Genomic DNA, 23,339 nt, shown 5'->3' with positions numbered 1-23,339 from the left:
AACAACTAGAACAGCTAATTAATTCTTATTTCTTATAAGCTTTGCATAACGGAAATGACCAGAGCAGGTTTTCTTGGACAGCCTCCCCCCTGACCAGAGGCTTGTATTTCCATGGCAGTCACACAGAAAACCAATAAAAAACAATCACCACCACCACCTTGGTATTTCCATTTATTATGCTGTAAAAAGCAACACTATCTGGATCTTATTTCTTAAAATAAATAGCTTTCATTTTCAGAACCAGTACAGCTCAAGTTTAGATTCACTCGTGGGAAACTGCTAGAAGTACATTCATCACTGTCTGTTCCCCACAATACAGAATCTAGAAGTCAAGATCAGCCTAGTCAGTTACAATGACCAGAAGTACACTGCCAAGAAGTATAGTCACTGATAGTCCAGCTCTGAAGCAAAAAAATCCGGTACAATACGTTTTGTTCACAAAGATAGGCTAATTAATGCTAAGACTATCACAATATGTCTGAGTACAAAGCATTAAGTTAGCTTAACTATTTAGTTTGTGATACAGAAGAAACATATATGACGAAACCAGAAGTGTGGGGAATCTTCTTTGGAGCGTAAGGAAGTCAGTAGTTGATAAGATAACCGAAAGCTACTTACGTGGAAAGCTACATGTCAGCATCATGAATGATAACCAGCCAAATCAATGTACTGCATATAGTTACCAATAACGCCATGTCTAAATAGCTGCACTGCTTAATCGGACATTACGAAATAACGCATCTTCTCACACCGAGAAAATACTAAAGCTAGCCAGCAAAAATGCACTGAAGCTAAGACTGGCTAAAAGCACTCCGTATGATTCGGGAAAGCATTAAGCTCTGGGACAGCCATGATCTTTATGTTAACTCAGTCAAAATGCTGCCTCTGAAGGTTTTGTACGTTTGTGTGTTATACAATATACCTACCTTTTAAAGATGCCTGCTTGAGCAATGCAAAGTTCAGTTAAAAAACTAAATCAGGTATTTTTCTGAGAAGCTGAAGGATAGGTTTTTACAGGAAAGCAGAAATAATATTAGCATTGAGATACAGAATACTGTAGTCCATCTGAAAATCTCTACTCCTCTATACTAGAGTTAATAGATCTGTTGCCAGAGAAAGCATTTGGGGATTTAGTGTGGGGTGCAGCAGAGGAGAGGCCTCGTGGTATTCAGTGACCAATGGGGCTCATTAAAGAGCCAAAGGCCATTTCATTTCATTATCGACTAAAACTAAGGTGGCTGTGACACAGGATGTGAAGAGAAGAGGTTAAGAGATGTTAAAAGCCTTCAGAAAAATAGCTGATATTCAGAGAGGAGAAAAAAAAAGACGCAGCTTAAGAGCTGTAAGATTCGTGAGAAAAAGTGTTTGATAACCACGCCAGCCAGCTTGGAAAGGTGATTTCAGGGCTTCAGACTTTCAGATTCAGCCAAGATTTCATCATCACGAAGACAGTCGCTGCTTGTGATGAGTATCAAGCACTTTTCCCTTTGGATTTTCCCTTCCTGTAGGAGGCAGTATGGCATAGCGAGTAGAGGACTGTGCAGGAACTCAACAGGATTTGCTCTCAGCTATACTGACCTGCTGGGCCATTCTGAAGTACTTCTCTCTATGCCTTAGTTTCCCCACTTGCAAAAGGAAGATGATGTGGTTCTGGTCACCTTTATAAAGTGCTTGGCCCAATCTAGAAAGAATTCAGGCATCAGTTTCAAGAGAGTTTTGGTGCCTAAACACAAAGTTTAAACTTCAAGATCTACTAATGACTTGTATGTTTTGTGCTGGCATCAAATTAGCTATATAAGCTATTCTTAAGCACAGATCTCTGTGTTAAACAATTCTGGCTTAAAATCTACAGCCAACAAAGTCAAACTCTTTACATCGCTGATCACTTCGGAGGCTTCATGCCACAGCGTTGGTAAAAACAGCTGCACGTGGGATAGGGAACGGCCCTAACACCATAGCTCTGCAAACAAAATATCCGAATCTACACTTCCCACGACAGCACCTGCCAAGCTGCCCTCAGCAGTAAGACAACAAACGCCACAGCTCACCACCAAAGGAACCGTCCAGTTGTGCTCCTGTAATCCTACTGCCTAACATCCTGCTCCTTGGCTGATGGGAGTGCGAGAACATTCCCAAAATTTGGCTTATCTCCTGCTCTGCTCACGCTTTTGATTGGCTCTCTGCTCCTTAAAGCTGTTTAACTCCATCCGTGTTCCTCATCGTAAGCTTAAATTTAGTCAGATTTCCTGTAGTATTTGGTTTAGTATTTTGCCTTTCACATGCCTACATCCCCCTCGCTGGGTCCTGGTGCAACTGCCAAGAGCGAAGCGTGAGCCCAAAAGGGGGATGTGCAGCTGCTCAAGGCTCGCTGTAGTGCAAATATACCTGCAAGGAGCACGGCTGCATGGAGTGGAAGCACCCGCTTTCCCCTGCTACAGGGGAAGTACTTTAGCAGCTGAACAGGGAGAGAGGAGGGAGGCTAGAAAAAAAATGCTTTAAGGAAAAAAAAAAAACACTAAAAAAAATCTAAACATTGGTAGATGTTACAGGTCACATTCTCCTACACTATTTGGTCAAACAAACCTTAAAACAAATTCCCTGACAAGACTATCTCTGAGAACAAGCCTAAGACCATAGACAACCATCACCTATATACTCTTTTGATATTTATATTATGTAAACAAGCTTGTGTGGAAATTTGTTTTCTTTTTCTTTTCTTTTTTTTTTTCTAAAGTAAGTGCAGATTTTTACTTAACACACCCAGCCTAAATCTACATCAGCATCCTCAACTTTTGCAAACCCTCACTGACGCTCATACCTGACAGTACTCTGGCTCATCTCAGCCATACTGGAAACAGAGGGCTAGAGAAACAAAAATATAGCAAAAAAAAAAAAAAAAAATCCTGACCACAGACTCGAGTTCACATAGAACACAAAAATAAATTAAGTAGTGCACAGTAAAGCCACAGCTAAATATCTTTATACATCAATTATATGCAGCATGAGGTAATATTGCTCACATTATGGAGGGAGATTTAGTTGGTTTTGTTGGTTTTGAGAGATTGGATTTGTCCTGTGCGTATAGAAACTCCTGTAACATAACACTGAAGTAACAGAGACTTCTGTAAAATATATACCACTATCAGATAGAAACACACACGCTCTTCAATTACTTATGTACACCACAATTAAATAGGTAAGTGATTTGATTCTTAGGATCTAGCTGAGAATGATTATAGTAAACCATCCAGGTTTTTATGAACCGTTCGGTTCTCCTTTCCGTTGTTGGAATCCTCTGACGGCGTGTATTGGACCTGATATTCCTGAAGAATTTTAAATACATCGTGGTGTCCAAAATGTAAAGCTTCATCCATAGGAGTGTTGTTCCATCTAGGGGAGGGGACACAGATCTCAGATCAGCATGCGGTTGTGGAGCCAGAGAGCACCCAAATTCGCACGGGCTGTAAAGCCACTCACCTGTCTTTGGGGAAAGGGTTCACTTTGCATGCTTCCAGCAGGAACTTCACAACATCCACGTGCCCTGTAAGACAAGCAGGAGTTGGTGTGTGTGCATGCACGACCTTACGTGTATTCGTGTACACACACGGTGTGAGGAAGCAGCTATATGCAAGAGGGGACAGTACCTTCTGCAGCTGCCACGTGTAACGCTGTTCGGGAGTCGTAGTCCCTCTGCTCCATATCCATCCCTGACAGAGCAAATCTAAAAAAAAAAGAATTATGGAAAGAAGTTGTACATAATTAAAATGAGTTACAAAGATCGCATTGAACAATATCAGTGCTAAAGCAGTGAAACATCTCCTGTAAGAGGATATACACGTAGATGGCAACAAAGTAAGGACAGGGGCCCTAATTGCTTTGGCTTTAAAAATAAAGTAGGGGCTTAACTTTCTTCCTAGCGTCTAGCTGTCATAAACAAAAAAAAAGTTAAAGCACCTTTACTCTCAATTTATCTGATCTAAAGCCAAACACGGGCAAGGTAAGTCGTGTAACGCACAGGAAACCCCTGCCAGCTGGGGAAACCCAGGAAGGAGTCCCAGGTTTGTAAATCCCGAGCAGCATTAAGGTATTAGGAGAGCTCTTTCATCACACCGCATCGCTCGGGGACAGAGCTAAGCCGTGCGCATCCACCCACCCACCAAGGATACTTGGATATATCCTCGCTGCATTCATGTTTATTTAGTCTTACAGTTACTCCCTTAAACACTGCCAAGCTCTGTTCAAGATTTAGCCAGCAAAGCTCTCCTACCCTCTGTCAGACTATTTAAGGAAACGTATTTCAGTACGATCCCAAGAAATGGGAAACAATGGGACTGCAGTATAGCAGGAGGGTACCTTTTTGATGACTGGTTGGTTATTTTCTTAAACACACTGTTAAACCTCTCTCTCTGAGCCTAGCTCCGATTTCTCAAACCTTTTCTTTCAAACACCTTCAACCAAACAAGGAGTCAGGCGAAATGTAACCATTAAAATGCCATGGAGGCATTTTAGGAGCACAGTGTAGGCTCGTAAGCAAACAACAAGGGCAGACACCAACAAGCAGCTTTCCTGCCCTCAACCCCCCGCTGGTTTTTACCTCCGGAGTGCAGACACATCCCCCGTGTAGGCAGCAAACAGCAGGTTTATCACAGACTTCACCTACAAAGAGAGATGATGCCCAGTTTATTCAGCTTCTTGCCTCAAAAAGAAAACCGATGGAGACCCCAAGAAAGGCCAGCATGGTGCTTATGAACGGGTTTGTTTTGTCCTGCGAATTTTGGCCAGAGAAGCAGGCAGCGGAGAAGCACTGCGAGAATTCATTCCAGTTGGCTTTGCCACCCGTACTCCTTTGTCTCCGTCCAATGTTGAAGTCAAGGGGAAAGTAAATGAAATACAATGCGTGCGTGCCTGTTCTGTGGCAACAAACATGGCCCTTGTTGTAGGACAAGCAGCGCTCTTCTCTCACACTGCCTGATACTGACGGAGACAGCATCGCTCTGTGCGATGCACAAACCATAAACACCTCGTCACACACGCTCCTTCTGGCAGGGCAGAGTAAGTTGCTTGCTTTGTTTGTTTGTTTTACAGACGCTCAATGTTAAGAGAAGTTTGTTTTAGCAAAAGAGAAATAATATTTTTGCTTGGTATTACAGATTTTGCTTGCATACATCTAATACAGACGCTTTCCTCGACGAGACATTTTAAGCAATTCTGTCACATGAAATCATGACAAGACAAGCGAGGTTTGTAGGCAAAGGTGGAACAATTATAGATCAGATTACACAGGCTCCTGGTGCCTGCGCTTCGTGCCCGAGCCAGAGGCAGCTCCTGCAGGTGCTGAGAGCCCCTCGGCTTTCTGGCTTGAGCAAAAGCAAAGGGCCTTCTGTCCTGAAGGAGCTGTACTTTTGGCTGGGCTGCTTTGCGTCCCTGGAAATGCAAGTGTCCATTAAAACGTAGCATAAAACAGCACACGCTCCTCCCTAAAAAAAAAGTGCAGAAAAATCTAAACTTTAGTTCAAGGAAAGGAAGTTTGAGAGGCAACGTGACCGCTCTCAGTACAACAGCGAAGGTAAGGGGATACAAAAGCAGGGGAGAAATAAGTTTAGCAGGAGGACAGTTGTGGCAGAAAAACTACCCAAACTGGCCAGAAACGAACTCAAGCAAGAAAAAAGCGGGCACATCGTAGCCATCCTCCTTCCCATTGGGTTACCTGCCCCCATTTCAAGGGAGACCAATGATTTTAATTGAAGAATTGGACTGGGTTTGCCAGCAGCAAAGCAAGCCCAGGCTCTGCAACCTCACCCTACTCAGCAGCAGCACAGTTCAGGCCCAAAAGTGAACAAGTTTCGTAAGGTAGCACATGAACTGATGTGAAGCTAAAGGAAGGAAGCGTCCAGAGAGGCAGGAAGCTACACCGCTGCTACAGGGCGTAGATAAACACAGATAAGGGGGGAGGAAAAAAAAAGAAAACACCCCCAAACCATGAGCCAAACAAGATACAGGTGCTGCTGCCTCCTGGATGCTTCCCAGCACTGACTCCGGCAGCACAGCAGCTGTGCGAAGACAGCAAATCCTTCAGAAAAAAAAATAATAATAATTTAGCTCGAAGCTGGATTAATTCCACGAGCTCTGAAGTAAAGAAGGTCACTGAATCTGGGTTTTCATTTCCTATCGTGTCCTGCTTCCTGAGAGCACCCCCCCGTGCCCAGTGATTTATTTGGAAACACGACGGATTTTACAGGCTGAGAAACGTTGCTGCTGGCTGCAGGGTTTTTCCAGGGGGCCGAGGAATCCTGTCAAACCCAACACAGTCTGAAATGGTGCAGGTAAAACAGACAGGGGTAACCAAACAGCCCCCCGGCCTTCCTCCAGTTCCCTTCATGGGATTTAGGGACACCGCCACAGCCCAGACTTCAAAAAAGACGTCCAAGATGTTGCAGGAAAAGGTTCTCTGAATGCACAGTTTCCCAAAAACTCTGCAAAGGCCAAACCTTCAAGTCTTGAAGCATCCCCCCTGCAGCACGGGGCACAGCCCTCGCCAAAGGGTCCTGCGCCGGGTGCCGAGTGCACAGCAGCGCTAAGCCAGCTCAGCGCCGGATTAACACCGAAACTCAAAAAATAGATTTTAAGCTAGGGATTAGGGAAGAGACCGGCGGTGCTAGGAAGTCTCCCCATTCCCCTGACCTTCGCAAACAACCAGGTACTGAGAAGTAACGCAAAAAACAGAGTTTACACGACCTGAAGTCATAAAAAAATCCAAATCAACAAGTTGGACTCGACACTAGCGGGGTTTGGCTCCTTTTCCTAAAGCTGACCCAACCCGGAAGGTTACCCGAGGAGCCAGAACAAGCAAAAAGTCCTTGCAGCTCTCCTGAGAAATGGCAGATTTTTAAATGCTCGTTTCAGCAGTGGGGAAGAATAAAACAACCCTAAACCTAAAATACGGTGATATAAATTCCATTGCCCGTGGCTAAGCACAGCCCACCACCGAATCCCTCCCTGCACGCCCGGTTTCAAACTCAAACGGAGGAAGTGCTTAAAAATTAGTTCTGAAGTTTCACCTTGAAATTAAACAGGGAAAAAGAAACCAGGGACAAGGCTCAGAGAGGAATGCTCTCATCCGTACGTTCGCTCCGAAGGCACGAGGCAGGACTGCTGAGTTTGAGAACTGCCCCCATCACATTTACAACAAACCCCAATCCCATCTCCAGGGACTGCTGAAAAGGTTAGCATGGAAAAATCACTATTCTGGTCTAAAAGACACATTTTTGCTTAACGGCATCACTCTTCAATATGAAGTGAAGCCGTATTTTGTAGGGAAACCAATCTCAATCCCAAGCCAATGCCTTGGCTACAGAGCTTCTGCGCTGCTTCCCCTGAAACAACCTAAAAGTTACTACCTAAAGGTAAGCACAAAATTCACTTCTAAAAGGAAAAATTAAGACTGAACCATAAACACATCACCCTCCCGGTGGGTCTGTCAAAACATTTGTAATACATTACAATGAAAAGTTAGGAAATTGTGATTCCCAAGGAAAATCCCTGTTCCCATTACACTGAAACTAACTGCAAGATGCGCGAGCAAAATGCAGACGTTAACCACAGAGAAATATTTAGAAATATCTGAAATTACAACCAAGGTGAGCTGGTCCCTAAAGCTTATTTCTTCAGGGCTTCTGCCCGTGCCCCCCATGCCTATTTTCTGCACTGCTGACCTTTGCTTCCTGACTTAATGTAAAAAAAGTGCACAAACAAAGCAGCAAATACTTGCTCCTCTGTGCTTTGAAACTTTAACACAGAAAATGAGATGGTGGCTCCCCTCCTTATTTCTAAGGCACCGGTTTCTCTTCCTCTAGGTGGTGCACGCCGCTCTGTGCAGCCGGTGAGCAGCCGATACCCAGCCCCAGCAGCTTTTACGAGCTGCAGCGTTTATTTTTGGAGCCCAAGCAGCAACAGCAACTTTCAGCGCTGCTCCCTGGGAGATTATTTTTGGAGTCTCCCTGGTGGAACTCACTTGAAATGCTGCTGACGTGGCCATTATTTACCCGTGCACAGCGCCGGCGGAGAGCTAACAGACTCACAGGACACCTGCTTATCCCCCAGTACCTGCCTTCCTGAGCAGCCGTGTCCAAGCACCGTGTGTATATACCGAAAATTTCTACTCCCCTGCATTAAGGCTAGGCCACAGACCCAAGCAAAACCTCTACTTACCGTCGAGAGGGGACTCCCAAAGCCCATGCCCGCTACTCGGCTCCGGAGTCGCGTACGGCCACGGGGCCAGCCCAGCCCCTCGGCTGCCACCACCGCCTCCCCCAGAGGATGAGGAAGACTCAAACCCTCAGCAGGAGGCCTTTACTAGCCCCAGCTCATGCTGAAACCTCCTCGTGGCTGAGATGATGATGCAACGAGGAGAGCTTCCCTCCCCGTGCGCACACACGGCTGGGACAATGGGTATGGCTGGTGAAAGAGGAGCTAATCCTAAGTGCTACTCACTAAGAATTATTTGTACAAGTCCTACGCTTGGCTTCAGTGCCTCTGACCTTGGTTTTGGAGAGGACTGAGTTGACTTCAAAAGGGAACAACACTGGGGAAAGGAGAAACTTGGGTACGGAAACTGCTTTCATCACATTATGGCAAGCACGGTCACAGTCAGTTCCACCTGCTGCTTCCGACTTCTGGGATCGATGGGTCGACACGTTTCCAGTTTTGGAGACAACAGCATGAAACTATCACTGACTCAACTCCCAAAACCTGGAGTAAAAAATAGTCCCTCTGGACTGAAGACCTGAAGCTGGTTGATTCCACATGCCAGCTACGAACAGCTACTCAAAGAAAACTTTTCACGAACATTCTTAAAATGAAAATACTACAGCAACCAGAAATTTTGGAGACCTAATAAGCAAAAACTCATCAGAATAACTCTAACGATCCAAGAAGTTCCAGAGCTGTGCACGTTACCAAGGAGTAACAGCAGAGCCAGCCTCACGCCTCTCCTCCTGAGCAAGGATGTTGCTGTGGAGGTGTCTGCCACGAGGGGTATGACAACGGACGAGTACACTGACTTCGTTTAAACAAAGCTTTTACTAAATCGAGTGAAACATTTAAGGCATAAAGACCTGCATCTTCCAAGTCAGAAAATGAAAATGAAGAAAAGTTTCTGTTTGGGGCAACGTGCATTTGCGACCAGTATTTTGGATGGCAATACCTGAATCTTGCTGCTATGGCCGAAGCTCCAAAGTTACACAGAGAAAATTTTAATGACCTTCTCGAAGCCTTTCTCTTTCTCTGCTGCCATGGAAGTTTTAAAGCCAGACAAAAAAGATGTTTTGTCACTGAACTATGATGATTAGAAATTCCAAAATGGTAAAACAACAATTCTTGCAGAAAACCAGTGCCAGGTGGTCTCATGACGTGGATTTTTGGGTGATCTTAGGGTGATCTCATGACGTGAATTTTTGTAGTCCCTTTGCAGTCCTTCCACGGGCTAACCCCCTGCAAACACTGCTGCAACAAAAGGCAGAGAGAACCTTAACGAGCGGGATGAGCTGACCAGTCGACTCCCTAAATGCAGGAGCACGAACAAGAGCCTTTGAAGTAGTGGACCCAGACATTACTAACACTGCAAGCTTTGTGACCAAAGGCCTGGGATCAACAACAGGCAAATGAATAAAGCAAAACGCTGACGAGCGCTTTAGGGACACTGGCTGCGTTAAGCAGGCAGGACAAAAGCACGTCTGCCCTGTCAAGGACCTACTGACCCCAACAGATATCTGAGCCACCGAGCAGAGCAGGGCGATGCTCCTGCTCCCATGGCTGCAGCTGCTTCACAGGTCATGGACGGCTGCTGGCTCTCAGCTACAAGACTTTGAGCTGGAATTATTCCCAAAATAATGGAAGATGGTTTTGAAGACACTTACCCAAGCTTTACAAGCAAGAAGCTGACTACACGCAGCAGGCTGGAGTCAGAATAGGGGAGGTCTTAGGAGAAATCTGCACTCTGCTCCTGCTGGAAGGATTGCTGCTGAAATACCAGCAACAAGTTCTCGCAACCTTCTAATTCCCAGTCTATTTATTTGTTACCTGTTTTTCTTCCATTGGTAGCATTTAGTAGCTTGAACAGTTCTTCCACGTCCATGGTTTCACCCCAAACATATGACTGGGAACCCCAAAGATGTGATTGGTAACAATCCTATTCCCCGTTTGTCCATCAGCCAAACACTCGGCTGTTCGGTGTGTTCCCAGACAGAAGCCACATTTAGCAGCTGGCTCTGAACAATTACAGGCTGGTGAAGTTTAAAACATGTCCTTTAGAAGAAGCATGAAATGCAGTTATCAAACACAGCTACCCTTATAACCAGAGCCAGGCCTACCAGTCCAAAAAAATCCATTTTGATCCCGAACCAGTAATTCCTGAGCAAACAATGAAGCTGCCTGCCTCGAGGAAAGAGTCGGACTGGTGAATCACATCAACAGGAAGCCAGCAGCATTATCTCTGCACACAGAGCTGGGCGATAGGAACAGGTCATTGTTTGGTTAGGAATCACTGTGATCACAAGCGGTCCCACAAGTAACACGCTCAGCAAACAACGTATTTCCAAGTTTGCATTAGCCTGTTATACTAGAAAAAATACAGGACTACAGCCCTTTCAAGTTCGTAAATCACTCTGAATAACTTTTAAAAAAAAAAAATCCAGTAGGGAAATACAGCAGGAGGTAAAATGTTAGTTATGGCTTGACCAAAAGCATTACCCATGCCACTCATAGGACTCCCTGCTGGCCAAAAGATTTCCACACGACGGTAAGCTTACCACGCAAAGAGAAATGACAGGAGCCAGCCACCACAAGCTACAAGAAAAGGTAAATTTTAGCAGTCGTTTTTCCCAATGTATTTTTCAGGATGGAAGTGGTAAAACTCTGGGATGCATTAACCAGTCGGGTTAGAGAGAACCCAGTCTTGGAGGTTTTCAGCATTTGATTGGCAAAGTCCCTGATGATCCCAAGTCCCAAGGTGATCTAGCTGACATTAGATCCTGCTCTGAGCTGGAGGTTGGACGGGATGATCTCCAGGAGATCCCTTCCAAGCTTAACTTCAAGACCCTATGGCTTCACGCCTGCAGCCAGTACCATCTCCTGCACTTCATACAAGTTGGTTATGCTGATGGTACCCAGCCGGGTACAATTGTCCCATTTTAAGAAAAGATACTGATGAAGATGACCTCCCAATTTATGGTGCGCATAATAGTATTTTAAAAACACCTGAACACTTCAAATTCTGCACACCAGCTGTTAGGCAACTCAAGAGAAAAGCCTACCTAACAGCGCTTACCAGTTAAAGATTCTTCCAAAGAAAAAAAATAAACTCTGAAAATAACAGTTGCTGATTCCATTACCAAAATAATTACTGAGAATTTTCAGCATATTGAACAACGTAAAAGCAAGAACTTAACTGAAGCAATTCCACTGAAAGAAACATCATCCTGGGAGCCAAACAGATTAAGAGAAGTGCAAATAGAGGAAAGAGACTTCATTGGAAGTCTGACCAAACAATCGTGAAATGAGCACACACTGAACGGGAGCAGCACTGCCAGCTGCCTGTAATTCGTAAGGTAGTGGTGCTACTTAGCCTGAGAAGATCTGCTCTTAGCGACCAGATACAGCACTCAGAGGGAATCTGGAAAGAAGATATGCAGAAGACAACAACTGCCTTTTTCAAGTAAAACAGATCAGGAAAATACAAAGACAATACAACAAAAAGCTAAGTGCCAGCTAGGTAAAAAATCAGAGCAGAGCATCAGCTAAAACAGCAAGCGTTACCTTCGAACGGTTACGCTCCACTACGTGTCCACTGCATAAACAAAATGTAGGGAAGTACAGCTGACTGAAACATCTCTGAGGGCAAAAATCATGCTCTAGAAGTCCTCCCTTTACCCCTTCTCCTTTGTTCAACCCCATTTCCTCATCACATCTCATGCTGAAGTGACAGCACATCACACCAACACACCTCTTCCCCTTTCTAAAACCCCGCAGTTACCTCTAACAGCCTTCCTATAGGTCATGCCTCTGCATCAGCTTCGCTGCCTGAATGATATTTTCAAGCATTTAAAGCGGTGCTGAACTTGTCGCCAGCACACTTCTGCCAGCCGAAATTCTATTTCAGAGCTTGATTTGGTTACGCTGTAGCTTCAGATACGACCATTACGCAAGGCTCACTGCGCACAGAGAAAAACAACATATGCTGATTTTGTGAGTAACTCGATTGCTCTTAAGGCCTGTAAAAAAAAAAAAAAGTGGTAGGTATTCAGAAGTCTGCAGAAAGCATTATTAGAAGCTAATAATGAAAGATAGATTTTACCTGAAAAGCAAAGAGAAACAGGACATCTCTATTTTGTATACAATGCTCTCTCTAGAAGGGAGAAACGTTACATCAGGAACTCCTATTGATTCTAAGCAGGTAGTTCAATAATTTAGACTGCAAACTGTTCAACAGAGCAGGACTTCAGCTCCTGGAACAGAATGGGACTGAGCATTACCCATCCTTCAAAAGCATCGCATTACACACATTGAGTCATTTTCTAGAGGGGACAAGACGTATAGAACACAAGATATTAGCATGATTTAACAAAATAGGTAAATTAATTCAAGTTTTAGTTGACTATCTACCTGATTAAAGCTTCTTGCTATTCCTTCAACTGCAGCAGACATTTACGACATTCAAATTCCTCAGCAAAGAGGCTCCGCACCAAGATAAACCATTAGGTCTGTTAGGTCACCCTGCTGAATAAAGGCTGTTCTTTCACTGGAAAAGCTGCTTCTAAATTTCAACCTTCATTTTCCACCAGAAAACAAATATTTGAACTCAATTAAAAGAAATAGTCAAACCATACAATGTTTAGGATACTATAACACTGTTGCATAAACATTATGATGAAACTCAAAATTAACTACTCTGCTTGTGCATCAATGACATGTATCATGACCAAGATAAGTAATTAACAATCAAAAACTATTAAAGATCAATTAAGCAACATATTCTTGCCCTCCCTCTGCCCTCCTCCTCCCACCCAACTCCATTCCCTTTTTATTCATCAACCCACCCACTGGTCTTCTGACAAAAAAGCACAATGAAAAACAAACTAATAGACAAAAAAACAAGTCTAGAGTAAATCATCTGTACTCCTCTCTCTATCTACTACTGCTCTGCCTTATCTTCGTGACTTTTAGATAACCTCTTTTGATACACGCTGCATTATCTACAAGGAGGACACAGCTCATTTTCCAAACAAGTAACTGCAGTTTAAGAACCAAGCAACAGAAAAGCTAGATTATAACTGTGTCCCCAGCACAGGGATGTCTCTGCAGGAAGCGTCTCATCCCAGAACCATACACATTATAGACCCAACTCCTATTTAACCTCTTGAATAAATTGTCACAGGAAAAAAAGCAAGCCTGAGACATAGGCTAGGTGCTTTGCCAGGAACAGAGCTACAGCCAGCAGTTGTTCAGACCCCTCTGTCGCTACCACAAAGACATGGTTTTTGGACCAGCTTCCTCGCTTGATTTATTACAAGCTCTATATTTTACTTCTTAATGCTGCCTATCAACGGTTACTACTCTGGCTCTGGCCCCACGAACCACATTTTCCAAGCAACTCAATTCGTATCCTTAAAACCACACAAGAACACAGCATCGTGGATATCCTACCGCACCGTGACATTTTTATTAGCCAAGTCGCAGTAAGGAGGTTTTGCTACTCTGATTTTTGCTTTCAGCATAACAGCTCAAAGAGAACAATAATTAAATCATTGTACAAAATGTTTAAGAAATCTTTGAAAGGTTTTCAATGACCCATGTAACTAAATCTGCTCAGCCTATCTGGTTTTCCAGAACTTTATTGCTTTTTAGGATAGAGTGCTCCCTATTTCACTTCAGCCTCAAAAAGGTGTTTGAGCAAATTTGTTCTCCATGGAGTGAAAAAAAATACAATAAAATCAGCTTAAAATAAATTTATTAAACAATACAAAGATAAGCATGCTGGAAATCGAGATACATAAATAACATACAATGCAAATGAAAAATGGAAAACGAGACAGGTAACTTAACAACTGAGCCAAAAGGTACAACACAAATGCTAAAATAAAACTTCCAAAAGCATTTACATTTCTAATGAAATGTTAATGATGCCGACAAAGAAAAACGAACAAACAGCTAAAATGCTTGAATATCAAGAATTGCTATTACTGTAGCACAGGTGACACTAAAACCGTTGCAGACTCCCTCCTTTCATGACGAGCCCCTAGCACCACATCCTTCCAGACCCACTCACCCAACATCATCCAGGCACGGGCAAGTTGCCGTGGCAGACCAAAAGCTCTGGGCCCCGCTGCCTGCGTCGCCTGCCATCACCGAGAGCCATCTGCAGACACGTCAGGCCTGAGGGAGGCTCCCTAAATGCAGGCCAGTTGCAAATAAAATTGGTCCTAAGGAGGCGAACCCCTCCGAACCAGAGGCTGGCCGAAGTTCTGAGCCAGGCTTCAAGAGCATATATTACAGACCTGTAATAGATCATCTAAAGTGAAGACTGTGTAAGCTGTACCCTAAAGGTTCTGATTATGCATGTTGAAGATTGACTTGTCTCCTTGATTTTTTTTTTCCAATTCCGCAGACAGAACTTGTGTCTAGCACAAGCTTTGCTAAGTAATTTATATTTACAAGATCTTCGTTTGCAGGTTGTAACTCAGATGGAACAATTGCCCATCTTCATCTAAGTTTGTAGTAGTTGCAAATCCTGCATCATGCCTTCTTTTTTAATTAAATCAGTAATCAGCAACATGTAACTACTGTACACACTTCTCATTAGCAGCACGGACACATTACCTTCCCTCTTGCAATCGAGGGTATTTCAGGTAACCACAGTTCTGCAGGATCTGAATACTTGTTACGTCTCTGTAGCTACTACTTCACTGAAAAAACCTCAAACAGGTGAGAAATTTTTATAGTTCAAGACTTTGCCTTTACTTATTTCCAAGATAAGCGCTGACAAACCTAATGCCAAACATCAGTGATAAAGAATAGCCATTAGTCAGCAATTTATCACTGACATCTGCCCCACAGACTTGTTTCTTTATTCCACTAGGACTTGAAATTCATTTTCTGTCTTGTTTTGCTTGAACATTTTAATCACAGGCTTCAAACCAAGGAAGCTCATCCTTTTTCAGTCCATTGCTAGATGAAGATTATTCAGGGTTAAGTCAGAGCTTATTGCATATATTAATATTATTTAAAATGTTTATGCAAGACTAACAATACCTAAACAAAATAATTAAGAACAGCTTGCTTCCTCAGAGAACATAAACTTTGCTCCTTGATTGACAAACACGTACATGAGACAAAAAGGGAAAGGAAAACCATAACTTTCCCCTAATGCAAAACTAACACGTGAATGCATTTTGGAGCTTTGGATAACCACAAAAGGGAGAGCAATTGGGATGGGCAGGCAGGGAGAAGGGGTGGAGCTGTTACTAAGGAATCATCCAGCATGACCTCTTAAAATCCTCAATGAGCTTTAATGTACGTAGATGAAGGAATAGCATTTATCATTATTTGGACAAGTTTGCCAGAGTTTTATAAAAAAGGACTCTGCATGAGGCACACTGGAAGGTGGAATACATCCAATTATCTGCAGGCTTATACAGGAGAAAATTTTATAAAGATATACAATTGTTTTCTAAGACTTTTAGTATCATTCAGAATCTCAAAATAGCTACAGGGTAAATCCGTGCCCTTTGTCCAGCGCTGCCTACTGAACCTATGTGAAGCCTGCATGCACCATCTCCCTTAAGCTATTCAAGACACTTATATCAAGTGTAAATATCAAGTTATTTAAGTTAACAGATGTAGTTTCCTGTAAGAGAATCCAAGTCCTGGTTCTCTGCAAGCTGACAGAGGTGCAAGCTTGCTAACACTTGAAAAAGGAGCAACTGGTAACTTTAAAGTTTGCTCAGGTAGAAAGAAATGAGACCTCTAATCATACGTAAGAACATGCACACACATTAGCGGCTGAAAAATAAGTTAATTGTAAACAGTTTTAGTATCATCTATCAAAATGCTTTACTCTGAATATGTTTCCTGCTCACTATGCTGTTGGTTAGCACTCTAAAACTAGGATTGCTTACATTCCTCTCTAGGGTGGAGCACAGCATTATTAGTAAGGCAACTTCTGAGTCATAACTACCAACAGGCAGTGCAGGCAGCTAGCAAGACACTCAGGATAGTTCGCTAAGAAATCCTTCTGCTACATTAGTCAACTTGCAAACAAGGCAGGTTTTTTTTTCCTCTTCTCTCCCAGGCCTCCCCAGCCATTGTTGCTCTTTTTATTTCACTATTAGCATTAATATTGATTAAAGTTCTGATAAAAAAATACATTTTAACTAGCATGGTATATCTAAGGGATCCATTTCTGGTCAAAGCAATTTAGAGGTTCCTACTAAAATAAAGGATACAATAAAAACATGACTCTGAACCTAACTCCACTTAATTTGGAGATTGTGTTTACTGTGTTTTGTTGACGTTATGTTGCTTTGTATTTTAATGAAAATTCTTCTGTCTTCACATGCTGAGCCTGATCAGGGGACACATCTTAAGTTCTTGCTTAGCTCTAATATTAATTTACTTAAAATTCTCAGATATAAACAAAAATACACAGATATACACAAGACGTATATCTTTGAAAACATTCAGATTCACCTTTTTTTTTAAAAAAAAAAAAAAAGTAAACGTGCTTTAAGTAACTACAAAAGTCATTTAACAGTTTTGGTTTCCTGTTGTGTGTGTGCTTTTTTCCTTGAACTTCGACAGCATTTTTGGTATAGCATACAGAATTTACACAAAATTTATATATAAACGAAAATACCAGGCAAACAATATTCAGGCTGAAGTTAGATCTAGAGATGCTTGAGGGTTTTTAAAATGTAGAATTTAATGGAACTAGAACCCATTCGCTTAGTTTTGCTCTCCCCGACCTTCCATTCTATACACTACGGTTCTGGAGATGTCCTCGTTTGATTCAGGTGACACTTTTTTCCATACTGTTTCTTTTAAAGCAAGTTCTTGCTGGAGATTCTCATAGTCCATTGGTCCAAAGGAATGCTAGTTGTTCAAGCAACATACATTATTTATTAGTGTATTTGAAGGAAAAAAATCCAAATCTGCAATCAATGCTAACAGAATCAAGTTTTTCAGCTCTTCACATATAGACTGTTATTTTTTGTTTTCCAGTTATAAACAATTCAAATCCAAATTGGGTATTTTTCAGATGCATGCATGCAAATATTTAGAAGCACTTCAAAAATCATTCTCCTGTATCTTCTCCTCTAAAATCTTCATGCCTTAGTTAAAGCATTAATCATATTCTCAAGCACCCTTACACTTATCTTTTGTACATGAAGCTGGATTAGATTCAGTTCTTTCCCAGAGACTGCTTATACCACTTCCTTAGTAACAGGCACTGGTCTACAGCAACCTAAGGCCTGCACTCACTGCCTGTGCAACTCGGCAAATAACATGGTCTCAGAGATAAATCACTGTGAAAAAAGACTGAACATACATCTCATGCATTGCAGCACAGAACAAAAGACTAAGCTCCCCAGCTTGTCAATTTTATTTCATTTTTATGAAAAGGCAACCATAGCAGCAACTCTTAGTGACTCACATCAGATACCATATACTTACTCTAGCGAGGGAGATGAACTTGCATGAGACAGAGTTACAAATCTAATATGAAATTCTACTACACAAAAAAAACTGTCATTGTGTGGTCCACCCAGGTAAGTGTCCACTAATAATGTGCATGATTGGTTTATCTGAAAACTTTGATGGAATACATGTCATTGAGCAGTTCTGCATTTAGAGAAGGACTCTCCGTATTTCATCTGATGTCTACATGCAATAATCACTAAAAAAGTTTCAACTTACCCGCTGATCACCACCTTCTCTGCGAGGATCAAGCTTTTTTGCAAAGTGTCTCAAGTTATCGTAATTATGGAAATTACACAAGGAAACCAGATCCTGCAAATATTTAAATAACATAAGTTATTTCCTATATATGGTAGTCAAGTGCATGTGATATAATACTATCAGCACTTAAGTTCCACATCATATCATAGAGACTTAAACCAGTAAGAGAAGCTTATTCAATCAATTAGTACCAATGTCTGTAAGGCTCTTTGAACATAACACAATGATACAAGTAAGTTTTAATAACACTATTAAACTCACTTTTTAAAAAAGCAAAGAACAGACAGCAATTTGCAGAGTATCTATGGGCTGGTCTAGTATACAAAACTCGAAAATTCCATCAGAAGTATGAAACAAGAAAATGGATGACATAATGGACCTGAATTTGGTTTGAATTTTATATTAAAATTTGTAATTGTAAAGCTTGGCTATATTACTACATTTGAAAAACAAAATAATACACTCACGTTACTCGTGTGCCATGATCATCTATCAGGTTTTAGGTCTCATTTTAACACCAGTAAGTCCAGTAATTCTTTCACCTACAGTTTTTTTTAATGACTTGATAATTCAAGGTATCGAGTGCAAGACTTTCATATCAAAGGTTTAAAAATATTTAGACTAGAACAGGTAACTTCTTCATACTGTACGGCTGGATGGAAAGTTGTAATTGCTGCTCATCCCCAAACTGAAACCTTACACACTGTAAATCCCATGCTGTTGTGGACAAGCTAAGTGAAGGCTACTCATACGAGTATTTACACCCCAGGTTCTGAAGTCCATCCAAACTAGTATTGGTGCAGCCTTACTGTTATTGCTAATGAGGAAAAAGAACAAAAATGTTTGCCTTCAACTTCCAATGCATTACTAAAAATCCAAAGTTTCTCATGGGACTCTAGAAAGCCTGTTCTTTTCTTGAAACTTTATTTTGTTTTCCGTTTGTCATTACTTAATGAGTATTGCAAGGTTGATTTAATCAGAGAGTAAGAACAATGACATTTTTAAAATTCTCCTCTCCCACAAAGAATGTTTATTTGTCATTTAAAAAACTATATAAAATCTTTGCTGTTTCTAACACTGCTGTCAGACTGTCCACAGCTCTTTCAAATCGATAGACAAAGCTAGGACTAGCTTGCCAACAACTGCACCTGATGCACAAAGATTTTGTGCATCAGGATTATTTACAAAAATAGCAATATTTCTTTGGAATTTTTTTTCCTTTTATTACAATAAGAACAGCTGCATTTCTGATCTTTTGAAAATTGATTCCTTTGTGATTGTAGAGGAAGAGAAGCCTACAGATAAAGCTCCACACCTTCTAATGCAGCATACAAGAGACTGATGCATTTGTTAGGTCAAAGTATTTCTTGCATTTTTTTTTAAATGCTCACAAACTTTAAGTGCTATTTATGACTAGAATGTAAACATCTTGTCTTTTCACAGACTCTCACCCTGGGATCAGATGAAATTGCTACAAATGAAAGAATGAAGAATCACTATTTAATCCAGTGAGGGCTCAGCTATACTAACTGAAGCTCAGTAAGCACCAGCTGCAGAAGAAAAAATGGCAACGCTACTTACATGACAAAAATGGATCCCTTTAACACTGTTGCCCATCTTGTCCAAAGGAGGAGACCAGCACATCAAGCCCATGACATTAGGAACAACCAGGAGAATCCCACCAGCAACTCCAGATTTTGCAGGAAGACCAACCTATAAAGTAAGCAGAGAGTCATTGTCCTCTGCATGCATGCAATGTATTTTACTGAAGATTATTACACAGCATTTGTACGAGGTAGATCTGGAAAGCACTTTAAGCTGACAAAGCATTACTACCTCTTTCTTTTTAGGCAGACAGTAACTTGAACCACAGTTCACGGCTATCTGAGGTATGTGGTCAAAGATATTTGCTCTCAGTAACACAGAAGCCAGTGATATAGCAAAGAAGATAACCCAAATCTCTCTGTTGTAATAAAGCAATTATGACTAAGCAGTAATATATATGGTTTATCTGTCATGAAGAGTTTGCACAGTAGCATTAATACAAAGCTATATGAATATTTAATGGAAAAAGTAAACAAACAAGAAAACAGAAGAGTCTGCCCATAAAGTCATTAAACAACCCAGCTATTTACACTCCCCCTCTCCCAGTAGGAACTAATGTCTCCTATCCCCATATTTCAGTAAGCAGTCACTTCTTAGGTCACACAAAGCACCACAATCAATTTTACAAGTTTGCAATGAGGAAAATTGAAAATGCTAAGAACACCACACTGAAAATACAAGTTGCAGCACATGTTTAAATACTTGCATGAAAGAAACGTACTGACAGACATAGAAACATGCTACGTGTTGTACACAGCTTCCACTTACAGTACATGAGGACGATTTATGAAACTGCCTGAGCCAAAGAAGAAAAAGCAACTGCTAGCAAAAGCTTCCTGCTATCTTCTACTCCCATACATCAGGATTCCTTCAGTTATGCTGCTTCCAGTTACATCTGCATCACTCCCTGTTTCTCTCACGAACAGCCTTTCTTAAGGTTTAAGTATGTGTCAGGGTGAAAAGGATTCCCAAGCGTGAAGTGGGAGATCATACTCGTGTACTCCAAGGTATTGCATACAAGTAGTGCCATGGATTCCGGGAGGTATTTTCCCCATACAATGTATTTCAATTCCTAAACAATTCATATAATGCCCCCCCCCAGCCCTGCAAAAGCAGGCAAGCAAGCCCCTGAAGATGGAATGCAACAGGGCAGATCAGTCTTCCTAGTCAGCTCTAATTAGTATCTGAAAACTACTTACATGGAAGGCAAACTGCCCTGAGAAGTCGTACATGCCACAGGAATGCATTAAACTCAAGGTATTCCGGACTGCTTCAGGACTCAGGACTCTTTCACCGGTGATTGGGCAAAAGCCACCATTAGCCAGAGTCGCTGCCATCACACTTGCTGACTCACAGGTTACTTCTATTGAGCAAAGCTTATGAAAAAGAAATTAACGTTGTTAAGAACTGGTAACTGCAGCACAATAAGGTCCACTACAGCAGGATCAACAATGTCTCTACAGAAATAACATTTCATTAAATAACTTGCAGCATAGTATTTGTTACAGATGATGCTAGTAGCATCAATCAATATGGTCTGAATCTTCTTACTATAAAGAAATAAAGATCCCAGTGACAGTGTTTGTAAGCCTTTTTAGTAGTTTGGGACAGCGTGGGTTAGTGCCTCAGCTTGATTCCTCCCCCCACCCCCCTTATGTTGTTTTGGAAGGAAGAGGTCTGGAAAATGATCTCAGTATTCTGCATCTGCTTAAATGGCAAAGACATAAATTAACTTTTTTCAATTTGAGTTTTTTTTTTTTTTTTTTTTTTTTTTAAGTCTTAGAAGACCACTTTTTTATTGAAAAGTACATTTCAAAGCTGCAAAGCCTAGCACATACAAATCTTAATGCCAGCACTTCCTGCTGATGCAGCCTTATCTTTACCTTTGTCTCATATATGCTTTATGATGTATTAGTGATATGACCACATGTTTGTCTCTCCCAGGATCCCTGCTTCAGTACAGACTATACATACTTTGGTGACACATCAGGAAATGTGATATGATGCCATCACCTGATGCTGCCTCATTTCTGCAGAAACCAAAAGATAAGCTGGTTTCAACCTGAAGCTGAAATGCTACTCTGAAAAGTAAACAAACTAGTGCTTGTACTTTTGATTTGCCAAACAGTCATTACATGATACTTCATGAAGTTACCTAAGCCAAGTTTTCATGGGGAGTTACTACCTGGAATTCTTATTTTCCGGCTGCCAAACTCAATACATCCTAGTCCAATCAACTGGAGTTGCAAATCAAGAGAACGTCTGAGACGCATCTAAAATAGCAACTGTGTTTTAAACATATGAAGCATTACAGAATATCACCTACTTTGAAGAAAGCGTTTCTAGGTTCTCATTTTCAGCACCTATGTTTTGTACCTTGGTTTTGCAAAATTACATAATTCTTCCTCACTTTACAAAGGTAATATGAAACCAAGTTCATTACTGCTTAGGAAGTTCCCAGTCACACTAGTGAGGAAGGAGCATTACAGGAGAAAAAGTAGCCTTTAAAGTATAATCTGAGTGCAGAAAAATAAGCTCTGTGCAATGAGAACATCAAATTGCCACTCAATATACATTCACCCCGTAGTCAGATAACGGGAGGCAAGGGGGATTTTGTAAGGAAAAGTGACAGACCCATTAAATTAGGGCTCAAAATAAAGCCAAATTAAAACTTTATTAGAAAGCTTAGTGTTGGCCTTTCTTAACTTATGAATAGCTTTGCACTCAGAAGCATATTAGGACTTGTAAGCAGGACAGAAAGCGTTTTAAAACGGATGTTTAAACAGTAATTTGAAAAAAATCAGTTTGTTCTGTGATAACAGTTCAAAGTAGACTATTAGTTTGCATCTAGTTTCCAACTTAATAAGTAGTCAACAGTTTCATTTACATACACAGTTTATAAACAGTCGTTCACTTTAAAGGCTGGAACAGATATATCCCAATACAAAACTCAGATAAAAATATGCATTTAAAAACAGTTTCTAACTTGCACAGGCAAGAACAAGTATCACAAATCAAAACCAGACTCCTTTTGAGAACCCTTTTTTTTTTTTTTTAAACACTTCCCCAGGCAGACTGGCTCAGTAACACAACTTGAACTGGCTCGAGAACTACATGTAACAGTGAATTGTGATTTTTTTTCTTTTTAAGGAAAGCCTTACTGACGAAATACCTCACACTTGCCAAGTTCTTGTTTTGTGACAGTTGCAAATAATTAGCTGAAGTGAGGAAAATAACATTGGGGAAGGAAGAATGCATTTGACTAGATTCTTTGTTTTACTCAAAAGTAAGAAGTCCAAGTTCAGAAAGGAGGAGATATTCATGTTATTTCATTTATGACACTGCACTTAAACTTCCAATAGGACATGCAAATGCTATTCTAGTTATGTCACAGTTCAACGTCCTCCACAGTACAATAAAGAGCAGCAACTTGAAGCAGCAGAAATATTTTAAACTCATTGAAATAACACAGGACAGGACAAGCTTCTGAACTACTCATGCTTTAAAAACATTTGCTAGTTTGCATTAACAATAAAGACACTTAAGTACATCACCTAAACAAAAGCAAGTCTGTATACATTAAGCGTACATCATTCATTTCTAAACTGTTTAACTGATGCTGACAAATGTAATTATAAGCCATTAAAACCTTTTTATGAATAAATCAGCTTCTATTGTTTATAACAGTAATCCCAAATCCATTCTAAGTCTCAATTTTAGAGTTA

General features: G+C 41.2%; 1 protein-coding gene across 5 annotated transcripts in view; it reads right to left on the bottom strand.

Moving 5' to 3' along the window:
- Positions 1–154: 154 nt before the first annotated feature.
- GLS (glutaminase) overlaps positions 155–23,339 on the bottom strand; it is a 53,354-nt gene continuing 30,169 nt past the window's right edge. For 4 of the 5 annotated variants that reach the window (XM_038181800.2, XM_038181799.2, XM_038181796.2 and 1 more), the window contains 7 exons: positions 20,814–20,990; positions 19,591–19,722; positions 17,968–18,060; positions 4,595–4,656; positions 3,645–3,721; positions 3,478–3,541; positions 155–3,390 (listed from right to left, as the gene is read on the bottom strand). In XM_038181800.2, the coding sequence (XP_038037728.2) occupies positions 3,234–3,390; positions 3,478–3,541; positions 3,645–3,721; positions 4,595–4,656; positions 17,968–18,060; positions 19,591–19,722; positions 20,814–20,990 (762 nt within the window). In that variant the 3' untranslated portion in view covers positions 155–3,233. Of the gene's footprint in view, positions 3,391–3,477; positions 3,542–3,644; positions 3,722–4,594; positions 4,657–13,985; positions 17,143–17,967; positions 18,061–19,590; positions 19,723–20,813; positions 20,991–23,339 lie in introns of those variants that run through there. The other variant, XM_038181798.2, reaches the window with a different exon arrangement.

The sequence above is a fragment of the Anas platyrhynchos genome, chromosome 7 (assembly GCF_047663525.1).
Source record: "Anas platyrhynchos isolate ZD024472 breed Pekin duck chromosome 7, IASCAAS_PekinDuck_T2T, whole genome shotgun sequence".
NCBI classification, from domain to species: domain Eukaryota; kingdom Metazoa; phylum Chordata; class Aves; order Anseriformes; family Anatidae; genus Anas; species Anas platyrhynchos.
The sequence above is the reverse complement of the archived record's forward strand: the minus strand, read 5'-3'. Positions and strand labels throughout refer to the sequence as shown.